The sequence below is a fragment of the Brachyhypopomus gauderio genome, unplaced genomic scaffold (assembly GCF_052324685.1).
Source record: "Brachyhypopomus gauderio isolate BG-103 unplaced genomic scaffold, BGAUD_0.2 sc75, whole genome shotgun sequence".
NCBI lineage: Eukaryota > Metazoa > Chordata > Actinopteri > Gymnotiformes > Hypopomidae > Brachyhypopomus > Brachyhypopomus gauderio.
This window is the reverse complement of record NW_027506896.1, coordinates 231957-251466: the sequence shown is the minus strand read 5'-3', so window position 1 is coordinate 251466 and position 19510 is coordinate 231957. Positions and strand designations below refer to the sequence as shown.

General features: G+C 43.7%; 1 protein-coding gene and 3 non-coding genes across 5 annotated transcripts; 1 reads left to right on the top strand and 3 right to left on the bottom strand.

Annotated features, from left to right (window-relative positions):
- Positions 1-2801: 2801 nt before the first annotated feature.
- trnag-ucc (transfer RNA glycine (anticodon UCC)) lies at positions 2802-2873 on the bottom strand. Its single transcript has one exon. It is a non-coding gene; the product is annotated as a tRNA-Gly (tRNA).
- Positions 2874-3097: 224 nt separating this feature from the next.
- Positions 3098-3169, bottom strand: trnap-ugg (transfer RNA proline (anticodon UGG)). Its single transcript has one exon. It is a non-coding gene; the product is annotated as a tRNA-Pro (tRNA).
- A 228-nt stretch (positions 3170-3397) lies between these two features.
- trnai-aau (transfer RNA isoleucine (anticodon AAU)) lies at positions 3398-3471 on the top strand. The gene has a single exon. It is a non-coding gene; the product is annotated as a tRNA-Ile (tRNA).
- A 906-nt stretch (positions 3472-4377) lies between these two features.
- Positions 4378-18683, bottom strand: hdlbpa (high density lipoprotein binding protein a). Of its 2 annotated transcripts, none has more exons than XM_076990410.1 (28): positions 18542-18683; positions 17087-17158; positions 15634-15748; positions 15362-15528; positions 13464-13679; positions 12743-12949; positions 12168-12383; positions 11766-11972; positions 11115-11222; positions 10892-10996; positions 10710-10788; positions 10473-10612; positions 10017-10121; positions 9740-9853; positions 9512-9598; positions 9237-9368; positions 8868-9086; positions 8468-8689; positions 7939-8157; positions 7671-7809; positions 7410-7558; positions 7217-7321; positions 6904-7038; positions 6671-6814; positions 6374-6553; positions 6088-6204; positions 5824-5964; positions 4378-5720 (listed from the first exon to the last, which is right to left on the bottom strand). In XM_076990410.1, exons 3-28 carry the CDS (start codon positions 15707-15709, stop codon positions 5628-5630), a joined length of 3822 nt encoding a protein of 1273 aa, XP_076846525.1. In that variant the 5' UTR covers positions 15710-15748; positions 17087-17158; positions 18542-18683; the 3' UTR covers positions 4378-5627. The 2 variants fall into 2 exon arrangements, with proteins under 2 accessions (XP_076846525.1, XP_076846526.1); XM_076990411.1 differs by lacking the exon at positions 18542-18683 and adding an exon at positions 17285-17426.
- Positions 18684-19510: the final 827 nt, after the last annotated feature.

Below are 19510 nucleotides of genomic sequence, written 5' to 3'. Positions count from 1 at the left end.
TCACATGGAAGTGTCCTCACTAGAGGGGCTCCTAACATGGAAGGGTCCTCACATGGAAGTGTCCTCACATGAAAGGGTCCTAACGGAAGGGTCCTCACTTGGAAGTGTCCTCACTAGAGGGGCTCCTAACATGGAAGGGTCCTCACATGGAAGTGTCCTCACTAGAGGGGCTCCTAACATGGAAGGGTCCTCACATGGAAGTGTCCTCACATGAAAGGGTCCTAACGGAAGGGTCCTCACTTGGAAGTGTCCTCACTAGAGGGGCTCCTAACATGGAAGGGTCCTCACATGAAAGGGTCCTAACGGAAGGGTCCTCACATGGAAGTGTCCTCACTAGAGGGGCTCCTAACATGGAAGGGTCCTCACATGGAAGTGTCCTCACTAGAGGGGCTCCTAACATGGAAGGGTCCTCACATGAAAGGGTCCTAACGGAAGGGTCCTCACATGGAAGTGTCCTCACTAGAGGGGCTCCTAACATGGAAGTGTCCTCACATGGAAGTGTCCTCACTAGAGGGGCTCCTAACATGGAAGGGTCCTCACATGGAAGTGTCCGCACAAACTCCTGGGGCAAGAAATTTTCTTTAAGCATGATTCCCCTTGTGGACTCACGAGTGAACTTCAGGAGCCAAAAGGACTATGAAGTAAAAGTAATAATCTTACCACACTGGCAGTACTGACACTGAAATATAACTGTCAAATTTTGCTTTCTGAAAAATTAAACCTGAGAGGCCCAGAAAGAAATGAGAAAGAGACACAGAGTATCAATTAAAACAGGAAAACGGCGCAGAAGCATCCGCTGCCGTGATTGCTTGCACACACTCATGTGTCCTCTGTAACCACAGGTCAAGGCCTCCAGAGTGTAGCCAGGCAACAGCAAGAAAGATAATTATTGTTCAGGGTCTTTTAATTTAAGTGGCATTTAAAATGACAAAGTGTTCATCCTGGGCTCAGTCAGAATATTTTGTGTTCTCAAATTCAACCCCCGGAAGAGCTACAAATTTTGAGTCTCCTGTGTGATTGAACTTTGTAGCATTTCTGCTTGTCACTGTTTACAATGGTCATTCTGAACTCATCATTAATGGATGTGTGTCATTGCAAAGTAGAATTCAAAGCACATTGTAGGTCTATGTAAAGTGCATGTGATGTAAATATTAAAAGTGTGACGCTGACAGATACATTGTAAAAGTCCAATGTAAATGACAGTGATATTAATTACAACTAATTATGCAATAAATTATACAAAATATACTGTCCAATTAGGATAATTGAGGTATATGGTATTTTCAGGGGGTCTGATTTAGCTACAAACAAGATTTTGGTCACTTAAAATATAATTAATTTACTGGCAAGGACATAACCATTAACATAACATGGACATATGCAAAAATGTAATATACTCCTGTCTTACATTATCATAATATATTCAGGAGAATGGAAACTTGATAGTCGTATAGCAGAGAATTATGAAAACTAAACATACTGATAGACTGGTGGCATCTAGTGGACAAAATGTGATACTACTGGATCCTTCAAGTACAAATTAAACAGATTAAAGCACTTCAGAAACCAATAATGTTTTGCATATTAGATATCCAAATGTGGGCATTTAAAGTGTACAATAGTATTGTATTGTTTTAACTAAAAACTTAAGTGTTTTTAAATATTGAACCTAATGCAAAGAAATCGTATATAAAAGAAGATAATGCTGCTATGTGTGACATCAAATATCCTACGACTTTAAAGCAGAAACTGACAACCTGATTGTGATGATTGTGATCATAATTGTGGCTTCAAATGCTAAATATTTTATACAGCTATAAAGTAGATTGAGTTTTCTAGAATGCAGGAAGGTGAAAATCCAAACTTCAAACATTTTAAATTCATAGCACAACACTGCAGGCTTATGCAGCCAATGAATGGATGAATCTCAGGATTTTCAAGGGAAGTAGAGAGAGAACAGAGGTGTGAAAGTGGGGGGTAACCCTAGAGTTTCTCATCAACTACAGCTGCATTGGCAGACAAGTAAAAGTTGATAATGAATTGGAAAAAAAAAATTTCCCTCAAGAGACAAGTGAAAAGAAAGTCTGGCAGTCGTCTCTCCGCTGTGGCCAATCAAAACCAGATTTGCTTGCGGGAGGCAGCAAACTCATGCGAGCAGATACCTGCGGCCACCTGGGCCTTCCTGCAAGGAGTCGGCCAAGACAGTTTCCCTCAAATCATCTCTCTATCTTAATCTGACAGGCCTTCTCGATTAGGAGGCGTGAAAATTACTTCTCTACCCACCAGCTGTCGTTCTGAAATTATCTTAATTGTGTCATGATTATGCCTCTAAGCTCCTGTGAGAGCAAACACTCTTTTAAAAAGCACACAAAAAACAGAGTTTATAAAGGTGAGTGATTGCCTTCAGAGCTGCACTGCAGCACACAGGGTTCCCTCCTACAACGTGATATGTTATTCTGTCGTGTCCTGTATTATTTGCTTCCAAACTAGAAGTAATATAAATGTAAGAATTTCTGAATATATCAATTAATTAATTGATTGATTGATTGATTGATTGATTGATTGATGTCAGAAATAGGCCTATTTCTTTCAGCAAAAGAAAAAATAGATATATTTTGCCATTAACTGCCAGTTATGTTTGAAGAAGGGAAAATATTAAAATGTGCAGTGCCATCTATAACGTGTACTGGAAAGCTATGAGCCTTAATATATGCAAACTGCCGGTACGTAAGTGATGACTGACAGCCCCACGTTAGTTCATAAACCAATCTTCACAGTATACGCTTTGTGTACAAAACAGATGCGTTGGCCGGGAATCGAACCCGGGTCAACTGCTTGGAAGGCAGCTATGCTCACCACTATACCACCAACGCTTATGAGAAGACTTTTGTGGACTCTCTTGAACCCACGGTAAAAAAGTATTCGGAGATTTGTGGATTAGCTAAATTAAATCCACATTCTGTTGGTCTTTCACGTAACGAAAATTAAGTCCTTTTCTAAACTGACATTTAAATTGTATATGTACAAGAATACCTCTGTACTCTCATCATTCTAAGACACATTTTCTTAACATGAAGTAGAAAAACGTTTAAAACATGGGCTCGTCCGGGATTTGAACCCGGGACCTCTCGCACCCAAAGCGAGAATCATACCCCTAGACCAACGAGCCATGACAGAGAGGCATAAAATGTAGGAATAGAAGGAAACTTATCGAAATAAGAGTGCTCCAGATGGCAGTGTTGTTGAGGGATTGCTGACTGAAATTCATAATATTTGCGAATCTATTCTATATATATATATTATTATATATATATATACCATGTATACTTACAGTAATACTGTATATATATATATACACTATATTGTTGTCTACTATACATACAGTTCCTGTGCAACTGGCCGGTTAGCTCAGTTGGTTAGAGCGTGGTGCTAATAACGCCAAGGTCGCGGGTTCGATCCCCGTACGGGCCAGGATACCTATATTTTATAAACAATTGATCATTTCTAAAACCGTAGGTGACGGTGCATACAACGCACCAAATCACTAAATTCGACATATAAGACGCTGGTGCTCGCGAGAGCTCAGTAAAAATGTCGGTGCCTCCAGTCATGCACATTGGTCCTGAGTTCTTATGTTTAACGATGGAAAAAACATAACTTTATGGATATAGTAATGGATGAACCATTATTTTAAACTTCAGATAAATTTTTTTATATTATCAATTTACTCACTCTTTCTGAGTAAATTAACTTAAGCAACACAATAAAAATGAGTTAAGTTTGCTTGTTTGTGTCCAATATAAATTAACCATAGAAGCAACTTGACTGACTCAATGTTAAACCATTAAAAAGTTCATATTATTACACAGCACATTGGTCTTATTTATTATTATAAGTCAAATATACTAGAGTTGTTTTAAGAGCGTAAAAGTTCACTGCAGTGGCAGAACCTTAAAAAATAACCTTGAAAAATGTTTTCAATCTATGCATGTGGGTCCCATGTGTGTTAATGAATGGGACATTTGAGGTTTGTCCTCCATGGGTGACTCCAAATAGAAGCTATAAACTCATGTGGACCAAAGGAGCAATGAATCCTGCCAATGAACCTCATGAGTCGAGGTTTCCATTCCATGAGGTACCAACCCGTTGCTCACCCCATCGCCATATTCAGCCTCATAAGGGGCCAACACTCCACCCCATACAGAGCTGGAAACTATCACAAATACTCAGTATGGCTTTGTAACACCAATACCCTTTTCTAAACTATACAAAGCACAAGGTTACTCATTCTTAGGTATTCAGATGTCATTCAGATGTGATAGATTCTTATTTGAAAGAAACCCTATTGGGTTAAAACTGCAAGCAAGGACACGTCAATACAGATTTTCAATTTTTATTGAGTTTTTTTTGGACAATGTAACTTCCAGTGTTATCCATATTTTGTGTGTTTGCATAATTCTTATAAGGCTATTGAAAAGGGCCATTGCTATGGTTTTAGACCAACCTGCATAGCAACCGGAAGACAAAAACAAAACAAAAAAAAACCAAAAGAAAGAAAAAAAAAAAAGGGAGGGGGGGGGGGTGCTTAAACTGACCCAGTAGCAAAGATGAGCAACAGGACATTACTGGACATTTAAATTGGCACAGTGGTATGATTTGTCCCCCCCCCCCAGACATGATCAGATTTGAATTCTTCGAATAATTTTTAACCTGGGGTGGGGGGTTGAAAGTAGATCAGCGGTTTAGTGTGGCTTTGTAGTCCGAGAAGTCTTGTTTTCTGGGGCGAGATGCACGTTCTTGGGACTTTGAGCAACTGGCAGTTTGGTTAGAATTCTGTAGTGAATCGGCCTCCTCCTTAACAGTTTAAGATTCCTAAGGCTGTGCTGAACACTGATTTCTTGCACAGAGCAACAAACGTTACAGAGAGGAGAGACACGACAGAGGAAGACCACCAAGATGGTTGCGACGATCACATACATTTACCTTGGGGAAGGAGACATTGCATTTAAAAAATATATATAACTACCCACTTTCTTTTGGGTAAGTGACCTTCTACCAGAAGCATCTTTTAGAGGTATACAGTATATATTTATATATTTTAATCCCACCCCGTTGCAAAGGCAACAAAGAAACAGAGCAGCTTGATCAACACACTAGTGTTTAATCAACAGTTTTGTATTAAAAACACTGAGACTCTGCAATTCCAGACCTGGAGCAATGCCGAGCGTGTTCCTCTATTGTGTGATTGTCTGAATGCAAGCAAAGTTGAATCAGACAAATAATTTTTTAACTGTTGGGCAAAACTACAGAGGCAGACCAAGTTAGAGACACCAAACTGAGTGAGAAAATAATGAAACGCTTTCATGCTCCTACAACTTGGAGGGAGAAAGAACTTTGGGGAAAGGTTTTACCACCCATTTTATTTTTCTCTCATTTTGTTTTAGTTTGGCCTGGGGGGAGAGGGGGCTGCAGTGTGCATGTGTGTGTAGGTGCTGGGGGAGAGGATTTCTACTGGGATCAGAGTGATTGGACAGTCCACATCCAAAGGGGGTGGGGTTGGGGAGGCAGGGGGGGGGGGGGGGGGGGAAGGAGAGAGATCAAGAAGGCAGAACATAACCCGGAACATTTCAGAAACGCTTGGGTCCCCATGGAGAAGCCTTTGCTGTAGTCACAGGTGCACCAAAACTGGGAAAGTCCTCAGAGCTGGACATGTCTGGGGCCTGAAGATGGGAGGATGGAGTAATGAAATACATTTGCATAAACGGGAATTAGCCGATCTACGGCTGCAAAGCTGAACATAAGCACGAGTTGAAATGTGCTCACCCTCTCACTACTGGTAGTCCAAGGGGCCTCCCTCACCACAAAGCCCTTAGAAGGACCCCGGGGCTCGTCCATGTGGGCAGACGCAGATCCAGGTGGTTTCATATACGCCATCTTGGACTCATTTTCCACCACATCTGCCATCTAAGAGGTGGGAAGAGAGGGGCAATACAAGTCAGACTTGTTACAATACAGCTCGAATCCGTTAGACACCATTAACCTATTGCACGATTCCTGTGAGGAAAAAACATGCTTAAGCTCACGTACATATTCCTCTTCCAAATTAAGGAGGTGATCAATCGCCTCATCCACCATCTCTGGACGGCCAGTCACAGTGACCAGGTTGGGGTCAGCAGCACCACTCTGAGGGAACCTCAGATCAACCTGGCCAACAGGCAGACAACATTATGAACGATGGCAAACTGTCAAAACAGTAAAAGGTCCTTCAAACACCACGCCCCTTCAAAACTTGAAGAAAATGAAACCTGTCTCCGATGCATCCCTGTACCTGCCCAATGTTAAGGTTTAGAGAAGCTGAAGTGTCTATACTCACCTTAAACTCATCCATGATCTTGCGGATACCTTTGCCACGAGCACCAATGATGCGAGCATGAACTCGGCAGTCCAAGTTAATGTCTTCTGAGATCATCTCCTCCAGTTCGTCCACAATGGTCTGAATGGAGTCACGTGCTGCTATTGCATTCTGCTCATATCCTGTGATGGTGATCTGGTCCTGAACACATGTAAATACAGCAAAAATGGAGATATAATTCAAAAGAATCTGGACAAGTGTCGAGAATTGTTCTGGAAACACCCTCACATCCTGCTGTGCACATCTGATAAATGTTACCTGGTTCTCATCATTCTTTTCTGGAAACTGGATGTTGACGTCATGATCAGTTCGGATCTGGGTGATTATAGCACCCTTGCGACCGATTATCTTAGGATGATACTTGGGATCCACAGTGATGGTCAACCTGAAGCTCCTGAGAGCCTGTTGATTTCAAACAAAATCACAAAGTCAACAGACCACGAAACATGGCTGGAATCAATTAAGCTTTAGACTTTGGCTTTGACGCTCACCCGATCCTCCTGTTCAGCCTGCAATTCTTTGACGCGCTCAAGAAGACCTTCTTTAGCACGGTCCAGGTGAGGGGCAAGGCCTGTAATGGAGATTATGTCGGACTGCAGCTCAGGAGCAGGCACTTGAATATTGACCTGGAAAAGATGCAGTTAAGAGCTCATACCGAATGCCTGACAAAACGGACATTAGAGATTCAAACTAATCCCACAAGGCTTTTAAATCACTCGTGAAGGTTCTCCAAAGTGCTTTCTGAAATGCCACACAGTAAACTGTTTACTCACGTCAAGCGAGAAACATTCGTACAGAACTGACCTCAAATTCATCCATCATCCTGCGAATGCCGCTGCCTTTCTGCCCAATGATGTAGCGATGAAGCTCAAAAGGCACCTCCACTTCTATAGTCACGGGAACCAGAGCCTGTGGACATCAAACCCCACATGAAACTAACGCTTCTCCCCAAGAGCTGGGAAAATAATAATAATAATAAACTCATGTAGGACGATACCTTCAGCGCCTCTACGGCTGCGACACACCTCTCCTTACGGCCAGAGAGCACGATCACATCACATTTCTTTGGAGCTGCTGGTTCCACTGGATCCTTGAGTTCTCCGTTAGCCTCTCCGTTCTCCTGCACTTGGACCTCGGCCGGGGGCGCTGGCGAGAAAAGTGTGAGCACGGCTTTAAAATAACACGCATTTCATGTTCAGAGTGTATCGAACAAGACCAACAAGCACATGCACCGTAAGAATACTCCACTGGTATTTACCCTGCTGGTCTTCCCTCTCTGGGAACTTTATCTGCACACTGTGATCTCTGGTGATCTGCTGAATGCGAGCACCCTTGGGTCCCATTATGGAACGATGGAACTTCTGAGGAATCACACACTCCATGGTGACCTGAGCATCCTGAGGAGGGTAAAAGAAATAACGCTCAAGCTTAAACCTTAAAATGGCATATCATGTTCAGATCTTGACGAAGAGCCATAGAGGACTCTGTTGCAGCTTGAAGCGGGTGGAGATTTAGTTCCAACGTACCAGATCCTCGATGATCTCCAGCATGCGTTTCTTAGCTGCCTCCACACAGTCTTTGGCTCCCTTCAGCGTGACCCTATCGCTCTGAGAGGCTGTGCGGGGAAAGCTGACCATCACACCGCCGTATTCGTCAGCGAGCTCCCTCAAGACCTGGCCACGGCGTGCTACAAAGTAACGGTGGTGTTTGGGGTCCACGCTCATGGTGTCCTCCACCACGTTATCCTGAAAGGAGAGGAAAATGAGGGCTTTTCAGCACTTATCCGATACAACACCAGACAAATTAAAGACTATGGAGGCATTACCAACACACTGCACTCTTGCTCAGTAGTGGGTTAATGTTCATTGCCCTCAACTTACCATACCAACCTCACATTTATAGAACCACAACTAGCTGCGCAACTCATCTAGTCACGCAGTAGAAGAAAGTCAAAAAATGTTTTCGGAACTACAAGGTCTCTCAATACAAATAAACTCAAAGTTCCACTTAGAAAGAAAAAAAGCTACAAATAGTCAAAAGGACTATAGACCCTACCAGGCTCTTGATTAGCCCCTCCAGCTCTTTCTTGGCCTCTGCCACAGCCTCTTCGGTGCCGATGACCGTGATCAGCTCCTGGTCCTTATCCTCGGCCGTGGGGAAGATGATCCGGGCGCCGGTGCTGTCACGCACCTTCCGGATGTTCCCGCCTCCTTTCCCAATGAGAAACTTGTGGTACTCTGGCTTGGCACGGAGCTCTGCCGTGTGGCTTTTGGTTTGCTAGAAGAACAAAGGAGATTTATTAAAAACACCCCACTAATGATCAACAAATAAAAATGAATGTAATAAATACATCATGATTTGATTAAAAGTTACCAAAAACTAAGACAGTGGTTATCGACGTGTTGTAGGGGTGTTTATGGAGGAAGGGGCAGAGCTGGGTTGCTGTGATCCTCACCTTCTCTACAGCCAGAGAGAGCAGCTGTTTCTTGGCCTTCTCCACATCCTCGGCTGGGCCTCTGATTGTCACAGCATCGATGCCGGAGCCCTCGGTGGGGAAATGAATATGCACTCCACCACACTCTTCCATGATGGAGCGCACAAAACGTCCCTTTGAGCCAATCAGGGAGTTGTGCAGCTTTGAGGGGATAGACACCTCCACCTCTGTAATGTTTGCCTAAAAGAAAGCAATAGGATAGAAAGATGAAGGGAAGATGCACTCCAGAGATCTCAGGAGAGTGTGCAAGAATAAAACAAGTCACAAGCACTCGCACAGTGCCCTCCAAACCTCTAGGGGCACTGTAAATAGATTTGGAGAAGTTTTTACCAGCTCTTTCTGAATAGCCAGAATCCTGGTCCTCGCAGCCTCACAGTTCGCCTTCTTCCCCGTGATGATTATCATCTCAGAGTTGCTATTCTCTGCAGGCAGGTCAATTTTGGTGTTGGTCTCCTCACGAATCTGAAAAAACCCATGGTGAAAGGACCAACCCGTCACTTCACCTCCTCTGGGAATCATTTTAGCATTCAAATGACAGAAATGAGCTCCACTACAACAAACAGGGCCATCCACTTTTTCCACTTCTAGACCCAAAATCTACACACCTTTTTAATATTTGCTCCTCCTTTACCAATGATGTTCTTGTGAAATTGCTTGAAAATGGGGACCGAGACAGAATGGCTGTTTTCCACCTGAGGAAGGAGAAGCCAGGTCATTGGCTGTCGCTACCATACGCGCGTTTCTGCCTTGCCTTTGCTTACACGCCATTGGCCCTTTCGCTCTCAAACCTCAGCCATTACACACTCGAGGGCTCCTGTGGATCACCTGCTTACCATTTCAGCCACCATCTTCTGCATGAACTTTGTGCATTTCTCCACTTCAGTACGGGGCCCACGCAGCTGCACAATGTCACTCTTCTGCGCCGGGTCAGGGAAATTGATGATGACCTGTAGACAAAGAGTGGTAGTTTGTTTTATATATATATTTTTATAAATTTTTTTATATATATTTTATAAAATCCACGATACCCCCCCCCCCACACACACACACATAATAGAACCCAAATCCAATGTAGACCAAGATGTGATTGCAGAGAGAGGGAATTCTTACTTCGGGGAACTTGTCCCGAACCTCCTTGATCTTCTCCCCCTTTTGCCCAATAATGGCTCGGTGAAAACGCTGTTCGATGATCATGTCCTTTGTACGCTCGTTCTCCTGCGGAGGACAGCAAGCGTTAAGGGACATCAGTCACCTGTTGCCAAGCAACCACTTCTCAGAGCCCTAATGATTTCATAGCAGTCCTCATAGTGCTGCTGTAATGTGTGCACATTTCAAAACCCACCAGAACCCTACCAACCTTAAATCCGCACACCACTGAACTGATTAACATGCACCCAGATACAAAATAAGATCCAAACCCCACCCAGATTGTAATGTTTTTCTTGGCAGATGGACCCCCCCCCCATATAATAAATCAATCAAACAATCAATCAATGAAGACTGGAGAGGAACAGGATGAACAATTCTGAAGTCCCCACCCCCCAGTTCTGATGGCCCCCCCCTCACCATGCGTGATGCCAGCTCCAACAGCTCCTTCTTGGCCTCCTGCACGCCCTGGGGGTCGCCTTCAATGCGGATCAGTGTGCTCTTCTCGTTGTCGGGTGGAATGCGGACAGACACTTTGTACTGGTCCTTAATGCGGTTGACTAGGAGGAAACAACGAAGGAGCAAGAACCCAATCAATCAAAGTCCATCCCAAAACCACCATGCTTCTCAGAAATGGTTCAGTAAAATGATACCAACTGTTGGCACCGCTTTTCCCGATCAAATGCCTGTGGAACTTTGGGTCCACGCAGATCTCGGCATAATCCATGCGGCTAACCTGCAAAAACAAAAGTGCCTTAGTGTTGATGCAGAGCGGCCAAGTTTAACTAACTTTGCAATGTTGAATAATCGTATGCAAGACATCAGCATTGGCTTCTTACCAGGTCGGTAACAATGGCTTCAATCTGACTCTGCACAATCTGTATGTCTTTGGTAGGTCCTTCCAATGTGATCTTATCCTCTCCCTCAGTGAACTCGATGTGAACCTGCCATAAAAACACATGCCTGCTTGACCACAAAACTGCTGAGCCCTTCCGTAGAGTACTTTAGTAGAGAGAAAACCCAGCCGAGAGCTTCAACATGAACACCCAGCGTCTGACTTACCTTTGGCATTTGCTGAGTGATCTTTGCCAGATTTTGTCCTTTCTTGCCAATAATGAAGCGATGAAGCCAGGAAGGTGCTGAGACAGAGGACACAGTGTAGCTGTTGGCCTGGTGAGGGGGCAAAGGTGAAGTCAGGAGGAGTGGAATCAAATTACGTATTCATACCTAATAATTCAGAACACGCTCATGAGGGAAATACAGCGCAACGCATTGATCAAAACTCCTACCCCTCTTTTTCTTGATCAAATTAAAAGCACTCAAAACAGTACTAAGGGCAGAAATCCAGTATTGTTTATAATAAGAATACATCCTCCGTTTCATAAAGTACTTGGTAGAAGGGACCCTTATAAAAAGCTCTCTAAACCCAGAGGGAATTTAAGCATAGGTGCACCTCTGTACAGTATACATTCCAATACAGTGGCAGGAAAATCCCATTTATCCTTCCATTAGATAGAGCGGAGTACCAGCAAGAGAAACGCATACACGCCCATTTACAATCAGTCTTCTGGACAGGGATTTAGATCAGTGCCAGACTCGAGAATAAAAGGAAAAAAAAGAACCCCCAACACACCTCTTCTAAAGGCAGCATGATTTAGTTTGAGACAACCTCCCTTTACTCAAGTCAGCAATGCAGAGGGAGAACTGGTTTACCTTGGCGTACACTTCAGTGAGCGCCTGGCCCAGCCGGTCTGGCTCTCCACGCAAGATGACTGTCTCAGAGCTGCTGTCAGGGGGTGGGATCTCGACCGAGACGCCAGTCCTGTCCAGAATCTCCTGCAGGGTGTTGCCCTTGGGCCCAATCACATATTTGTGCTGAGATTTCTTCACCTCCACTGCAATAGTGGTTGCATTCCTCTTCTAAATGTAAAAAGAAAGGACATTGTAAACCAATTGCATGCCAACCCTACTTCTTCACATAAACATGTTCATAAACAAAATGAACTGCCATTGTCTTTGGTCCCATAACCAAAATCAATGAACATCCAGTAGATCATTTTTTGCAAGTGTCAGCAATAACTTGGTAAATGTGTTCTTGCTTCTCAATCTACTCACCTTCTCTTCATAAATCTTTTTGATCAAGGCCACGGCCAAGGCAACCTGCTCTTTCTCCCCAGTGATGACGATCTCAGTTTTGTTCACGCTGGGCGGTGGGACATTGATGCGGGCCCCGGTCTCCTGCATCATCTCACTCACCAGCTTGTTGTATGCTCCAGTAATGAAGGGATGGTAGACCTTATCGATGTTCACCCTCTCAACTGCACGTTTATCCTACAATAGAGTGACTAGTGTTCAGACCAAGAAGTAAATCAAATCAAATGAACCATACACTCCCTCCAAAAAAAAAAAAATGTTTGAAAACAGCAAGACATTCGTACACATGCACAAAATAATAAAAGCAAGGACATACCCACTAGCACTTACAAGAATGCACCAAAAATATATCAATCACAAAACCCTAGCAAAAACCTGAAGGAACTGAACACAAAATCACACAAGCCTACCGAAAAGGCCTAACAGTCATTTTTAATACATGAGAACTCCCCTCAATGTAAAAGCTGAATAAATGGATTCTGAAGTTGTATGACTTCACAAAAAGAGGTGAGAGTGAGGCTAGTGGTCTTCTCTACCTGCTCAGCAGAGATGAGCAGGATTTCATGCTTCGCCTTCTCCAGACCCTCCTTGGTGCCAGAGATCTTGATGTGATTGCTGGAGTCGTCGGGCCTCGGGATCTGGATCTTGGTGGCAGTCTTGAGCTCAAGCTCCTGTAGCTTCTCCCCATTCTTGCCAATGACAAAGCGATGATGTTCCTTGGGGATGGCCACAGTTGCTGAAGCCTAGGTTAGTAAAAGGAAATAGCATTTGATAAACTTTCCCCATACAAATGAATGTAAACTAGCATAATAGGTTTGTCAGGAAATCTCCAGATTTGAAGTCATTTTCCCCTCTCTTGTGACAAAGTCTTTAAAACACAATCAATGCAAACAATAGTTTATTAAGAAACCCACACTGCAACTGGATAAAAGTGTAGTTAACTTAGTCGGCTGTATGACATTTGCATGAATCTGGTGACAGCAGAGGAAAGGCCAAGGTTCAAAACCAATGCTCTGTTGGACAGGCAAGGAACGCCACTTTCACACCACTGTGGAGTCTGCAAACTATGACGCTAGAAACCCATCTCCTCCCACAAGAATCGTTATTCAGTTCTAATATCAAGGCATTTGATTAGAGCATAACGAAATGCAAACTGACCCATGTCAGAGAGTGCTACTCAAAACCGCAACAGACCTACTGCAAGGGACACTGCAAGTGGTACTGCAAAGCAATTTCCAATCTTCTCATAATACTGACCTGAGTCTGCAGTCGGGACACAATCTCCTTTCGGGCCTTCATGACGGCATCCAGTTTCCCAGATACCATAATGGACAGGCCCTGGTCCTTGGCCATGGATAGCTCCAAGTGGGCTCCAGTCTTGTGCATGATGTCCACACAGACCTTGGCCTGGTCCCCCTCGCCAAACTGGTTCATGTCCTTGTACTTGCGCTCCTCCAGAGGCACATGGAAAACCTGGTGGAAGAAAACGCTACAAACTCAGCCAGATAGTCCAGGCGAAGACAAACGAGAGAAACGAGGCACAGAAAGATGAAAAAAAAGGAACAATCTCTTCACATTAACCCAAGATCCAAGTCTCATTATACCAGTGTGTGCTGAAACAAGTTTTCACAAACAGCAACCTCACGACACATTTGTGAAATTAGTTTTGCTGTTCTCGATAATGCAGTGCGACGTGCAAACCTCAGACCCCCAAACCAGGACTGCCGTTCAGGGCCTTTCCAGAGTCATAGTGACGCACGTTCTTCAGAGACCCATGACTAAATCAGCTCTTTTGCGCAAGTAAGCATTTCCTTTGATTGTCTAAATTTCAATCTTCCAACTAAATTTCTACTGTATCTGAACAGTATTCCAGCAAGATGCAGACAAAATTTTTTTTTGGTTTTCACTTGGCTTTTAAAACAAATTAGTTCATTATGCATCTGTAATAGATATTCTAAGAAACGTGCACATTTAGTTGAATTCACTTTTAAACCTCTGTGCTCAACAAACACGGTTCAAATGTTTCCTGAAACTACAGTCTCTGGTGTCTCATTTGTTAATCGAGTTAAGAGCCAGTGAAGAGTGCGATTAATAAGGACTTATACACCCGCCTCTTACCATGTGTGATTGGTAGCTTGTGGTAGTTCATGTGAATCTGACCAATAAATGATTATGGAACCACTTAGGATTTATCCCTCATGTCAAGCCTCTTTCCACATTTAAATCACCACCTAACTAGCTGAAACGTGCAAAACATTTACAACTGTTAAAAGTTGCAGTGATTTTGGAAAGCACCACTGAAGGTAATAAGAGCTTCAGAGCCTGAGGGGTTTGATTCTTTTGGTAAATATGAAAAAAATGGATCAATGGCTAAACATGATTTTACGTTATTACAATAACTGTGTATAAACATGTCCATAGCTGTTTACACTCACCAAATGCTTTTTTGTAACTCATGAAACTGGTGGAAACAGTGATTTTTTAATGTACAAAATGATGGTCCAATATTTATTTTGTAATTGCGTGCGTGAGAAAGTAAGCTAGTATAGTACGGGTGAACGGATGTTGTGGACATACTGAATTCTGCTCAGTGCAGATGAGATTTTGCTGGGATCTTTGTTGCCTTTGTTATAGTAAGGCTAATTTCTCACTTACACACGTGAAACTTGATGTACCGATACTCAATGAAGCTTAATATGTAATAAAGGGCATCCAAGATTTTGGTGGAAGTACAATGACAGACACTTTTACTCAATATCCAATTGCACAAAATGCCATTTTAGATATTAATTACACATTCCTATACATTTCACTACTACTGTGAACCAAACACTTTGGTAATCTTACTTCAAAAACCAAAACCATTAACCCACACCAATCTGATCTTGGTTTCAGAAGAAAAATATAATATATATATATAAAGAAGTTTACAGAGAAACAAGATGTTTTGGACAGAGGTCCTTCATCAGCTGTGCAAGCAAAGTGCTTCTGAATTAATAGAAGAGGAACCAGTGTGTGTGTGCGTATGTATGTATGTATGTATGTATTATATATATATATTTTTTTTTTTTTATAAATCACACTTTCAGTGAGCTTTCACCAATGCCAAACACTTGGTTAAGAAATGTAATGTTTGCATCCAGCCCCACCCATACCTGGGTGATGATTGAAGATTTGAGCGGCCTGATTCTGGACGTCCAGGCATTTCCAACCTCCTGGGGCCCCTCAGGTGAAGCAGCCTTCTCAGGTAGAGGGGGGAAGGCATCCTTGTAGGTGGGGAGGTTCTCCTCATCTACAGAATCACTGGTTCCAGCCACAGCAGCTGTGAGTCAAGACAGAAGGGGACAGAGGGACAGCAGCACCGTCAGGCGTCAGGATTCAGGTTCAGCATTTGAACCGCGAGCCACAGGTCTGCACCACTTCTCACCTCCAACCTGCTCCGGCAGAAGGCCGCTGCGGTGCTCATTAAAGCTTTCTTGCGTAAGTACGGCGACTGAGCTCATGATCGAAATCCCACGCTTACACGGAGTCCGAGTGTGCCACTGCAAGAAAAAAAAAGAGAAAAAAAAAAAAGAACGAAAAAAAAAAGAAGCCAGACAATTAGGGTTACACCACAGATCAGAGAGAAAGGGTCAAGGGAAGAAGAGCAGGATCCGGGGGGGGGGGGGGGGGGGGGGGGGGGGGGGGGGGCACGACACAGATCTATAAACCCTTCATAACGAACCTAAGCCTAGATGCTAGCTGAAAGACTACTAAAGCCAAGATGCCCCCCCCCACACAACTTCCATTTGCTACACTCCATGTGGGTAGAACAGCAAGAAGGGGAAGCTTGCAGCCTTTCCACTCTGTCATGTTTCAGCAAACATCTCGGAGCCCCACATGTCAGCAATCCAGGCAGTTAAATGAAGCATGTGTGCATAATGGAAAACAGACACACCTCTTCAGTAAAATGTCTTGTTGGCACACTAACTTTTTAAGGGGTCAGGTTGCATATTCTTGGATGCAGTAACTCAACAAAAATAAAAACAAGGCATTCTGGCTTACAGAAACACCAGCCTGAATAAGAAACGATAGCCTGCCCACCAGTTGAAGAATGGTGTGGATTTAATTAAAGGCTAGTAGAGCCAAGGTATAAACTTGTATGACGAGTCACAAGACTTCAAAGCACTGGAACTCCTAAGAGTCAGGACAACGCTGCGTGTTTGCCATGCAAACATTTCGTCACGTTTGTCCTGACGTACTCAGCCACTCTAGATTTCAGAACTCTAACTCTTCACACAGAACAGGGCTGTTTTAACTTGCTTTTTCAGAGCTCCCTTGTGGGGGCCTCTTCCTCTGCCGTCCTCAAGACTCAGACACAGACTGTGAACACCCACTTTAGACCCTAAAGGCAGATTAAACTCTATAAACATTCAAAACCAACAGTTCCTCATAGATGAGGACCTTAACATAGACACAAAGAGTCTTAATCATTTAACTTCAAATTATCAATAGGCATTACAACACCCCCCCCCCCCTTTTTCCCTCCCAAGGTGGTCACAACCAGTTCCCATAACAGGATCCTCCATATTTAATATACATCAGCTTCTCCTGGTGAAAATCCCAGCCAGTAATCCTTATCCAAATAGCTCCCAACAACAGCCGATAGCAAGTGGCCACACCAAAGTTCAGTTCAGCAGCCAAATCACAAGAACTTGAGCATCGCCATAACAAGGTAAGGGCATGCTTCAATCATTCCACTATACACTCGAGGTTCCTGGTATTCATATAGACATTGTAATCAAGTGAGAAACGTGTGAAACATTGTTATTAAATACTGGGATGCATGCAAAAAGTGTTCAACTCAGATTAAACTGATGGACAAGAGACCATGATCTTACCAGCTAAATGGTCAGTTACCAGATAATCCGTCCTGTAAAGCTGCCCGTTTGTGTCAGCCTGCCAGCTTTTGCCTAAGACAGGAGACGCAAGGATGTTTAAATACAGAGATCAAATATTACTCAACAAGAGCCATTGATAGGTACATTGAATTTCAGTGAAATTTCTGCATTTCTTCTCATTTATGTACAGAAACTTACATACTCCGTTCCAACAGGTGGAACCACAGGAGCCATACGGTACCAAGCAGAACCGCCGAACTGCATTTAGGTATTTTTACAGGACACTGTGGGTTTGTTTTGTCCATGATGTCCAATCTGATTACCTCAAGGACGCGTTCACAACGTTCAAGGCAACTAACTAGTTAGATATTGGCAGCTGGTTAAACTGGGACGTGGTGTACTCTGGACTAAGGTTACTCGCCAAACAAGTACGGCCTTTAAAATAATTTTTAAAAAGCTCGAATGATTGGGAATGTCTCTTTTTAGATAAGAAAAGAGTTTTAAATCAGTCGAGCCTATCCCAGTGCTCAGTAACCCAGGTCCACGTCGCACACCGCCAGCGCCTGAGGAGCTGGCCTAGCGCCTCTCCCGCCTCGGAACTAGCTGGATAAACGCATTAAAGTGGGCCTTTCGATCACAAAAAGTGGAACAGGCGGACGTGGGGAGGGGGGAAAAAGTTTTTAAACTCGTCCTAAAATTTCAATCAGCACCCGTGACGGAAAATAAAAACTTAAGCCAGCCAAACTACCGATTATGTCCGAGTGCTACGTCAACCACTAATAAGCTAGCGCCAGCTAGCCAAGTAGCCGCCGTGCTAGCCACTTTCCTCCCCCCCTTCCCCTGAGGATTTCGCCATTGTAAACGTGGTCATATATACGGATATTCAACAGACGGACGAGAGCGCATGTCATTTGATCAATAAGCGATACGCTCAGCTTAAGAAAATACACAGAAAGACTGTTTTGTGGTAGGCATGCTAGCTAAAGTCGTAAACTTTGACTTGCGCATGCGCGGTGGTGACACGTAGCTAGCCACACACCAGCGCTAGCTGCGCGGCTAGCGACGTAGCTATTCACACACAGGATTAGATAACTTTGATCGAAAAACTACTAGAATAAGTCTGTAGTAAGGGTAGGCGCGATGCGGGGGTGAGAATACTTTTGTAAATAGACAGTACAAGCTGCCCTCCCCAATGTCTTTTTACGGATCCTAGCCAGCTACACGGGTGTCATTCTAAGTCCACGTAGGCATTCAGCGAGCAGAGGGCGAAACAGCGGCGAGATGGACATGGAGTCGAGCCAAAGCACATTCTCCAACCCAGGATCTTAAGGATCGCGGATCATCAGATCAAACCAAATTCTAACGCTGTCAGACAAAAAAAAACACAATACATTAAAAAAAGATCCTACGCACAAACATGTTGGAGCTGGATCGAGAGGCAATTAGGAGACTTACTTGTGTTTTGTTTTCCTGTCTGCCCTGTGTGGTGCAGAAGCTGGATCTCAAACTCCACTGGCGAAGGGGAGGAATAGTGGGCCGACAGATATATACCAGAGCCGCCTCCCCATCGCATCCGCTTACGTCAGCCAGGCCCTGTTACTCAGCGCATATAAAAAACGTGCTTTTTCAATACTGTAGGCACCTGAGAAAAAATATATATATTAGAAAAAAAAATTGAATATATATGTATATAAATAAAATATATATATATATATTCTCAGGTGCCTACAGTATCGATATAAACAAGTTATATATATATTCTCAGGTCCCTACAGTATTGATAAAAACAAGTTATATATATATATATATATATATATATATATATATATATAATCTTAAAGATGTTTATGAACGATGCGTAACTATGATGGTCCGGTAGCGTTTGGCAAAGAATCAAATGAGATGAAGGGTGACAAATGACGGCTCGCCAGCTTAGAGCTGTTCAGCTCTGTGGCCCTGCAGAGTGGGAATTGACAGATGACTCGATACGCCAGTGTGAATACAGCGTTCATGTTAAACGGGCCTCTCAGTCCTGATGGAGCTGCATGCAGGTGTTCCTAAGGATCTGTGAATAATCTACTTGGACAATCTACCTGGAAAGCCCGGAGTGTGTGTTTTCAGGGTATTTAGTCAGCAAAGAAAGTGCAACCCCTTCCAGAAGTGCATGTGCTTCCTGAGACATGTGCCAAATGGACACAGACCCAGGAAAGGTGGACACAGACCCAGGAAAGGTGGACACAGTGCAGTGGCGAGACATGTCTCAGAGCGGCAGTGATCCACAGAGCTTGTTGGGGTTGGATTCATGCTACCAATGTCGTGTGGGGTTTGTCAATATAGTCGCACCATTCTACCGGCTCATGGCAATGGGCGCTGTGTTCCATTGGCTGATGGGAAGGCTGAGTGAGCATTCTTGGCTCTGCACGC

Coding starts and splice junctions, on each gene's coding strand:
- hdlbpa (XM_076990410.1), bottom strand. CDS start 15,709: ATGAGCTCAGTCGCCGTACTTACGCAAGAAAGCTTTAATGAGCACCGC. Junction 12,950..13,463: donor TGTCCCGACTGCAGACTCAG/GTCAGTATTATG, acceptor TTACTAACCTAG/GCTTCAGCAACTGTGGCCAT. Junction 10,789..10,891: donor AAGCCATTGTTACCGACCTG/GTAAGAAGCCAA, acceptor TTGTTTTTGCAG/GTTAGCCGCATGGATTATGC.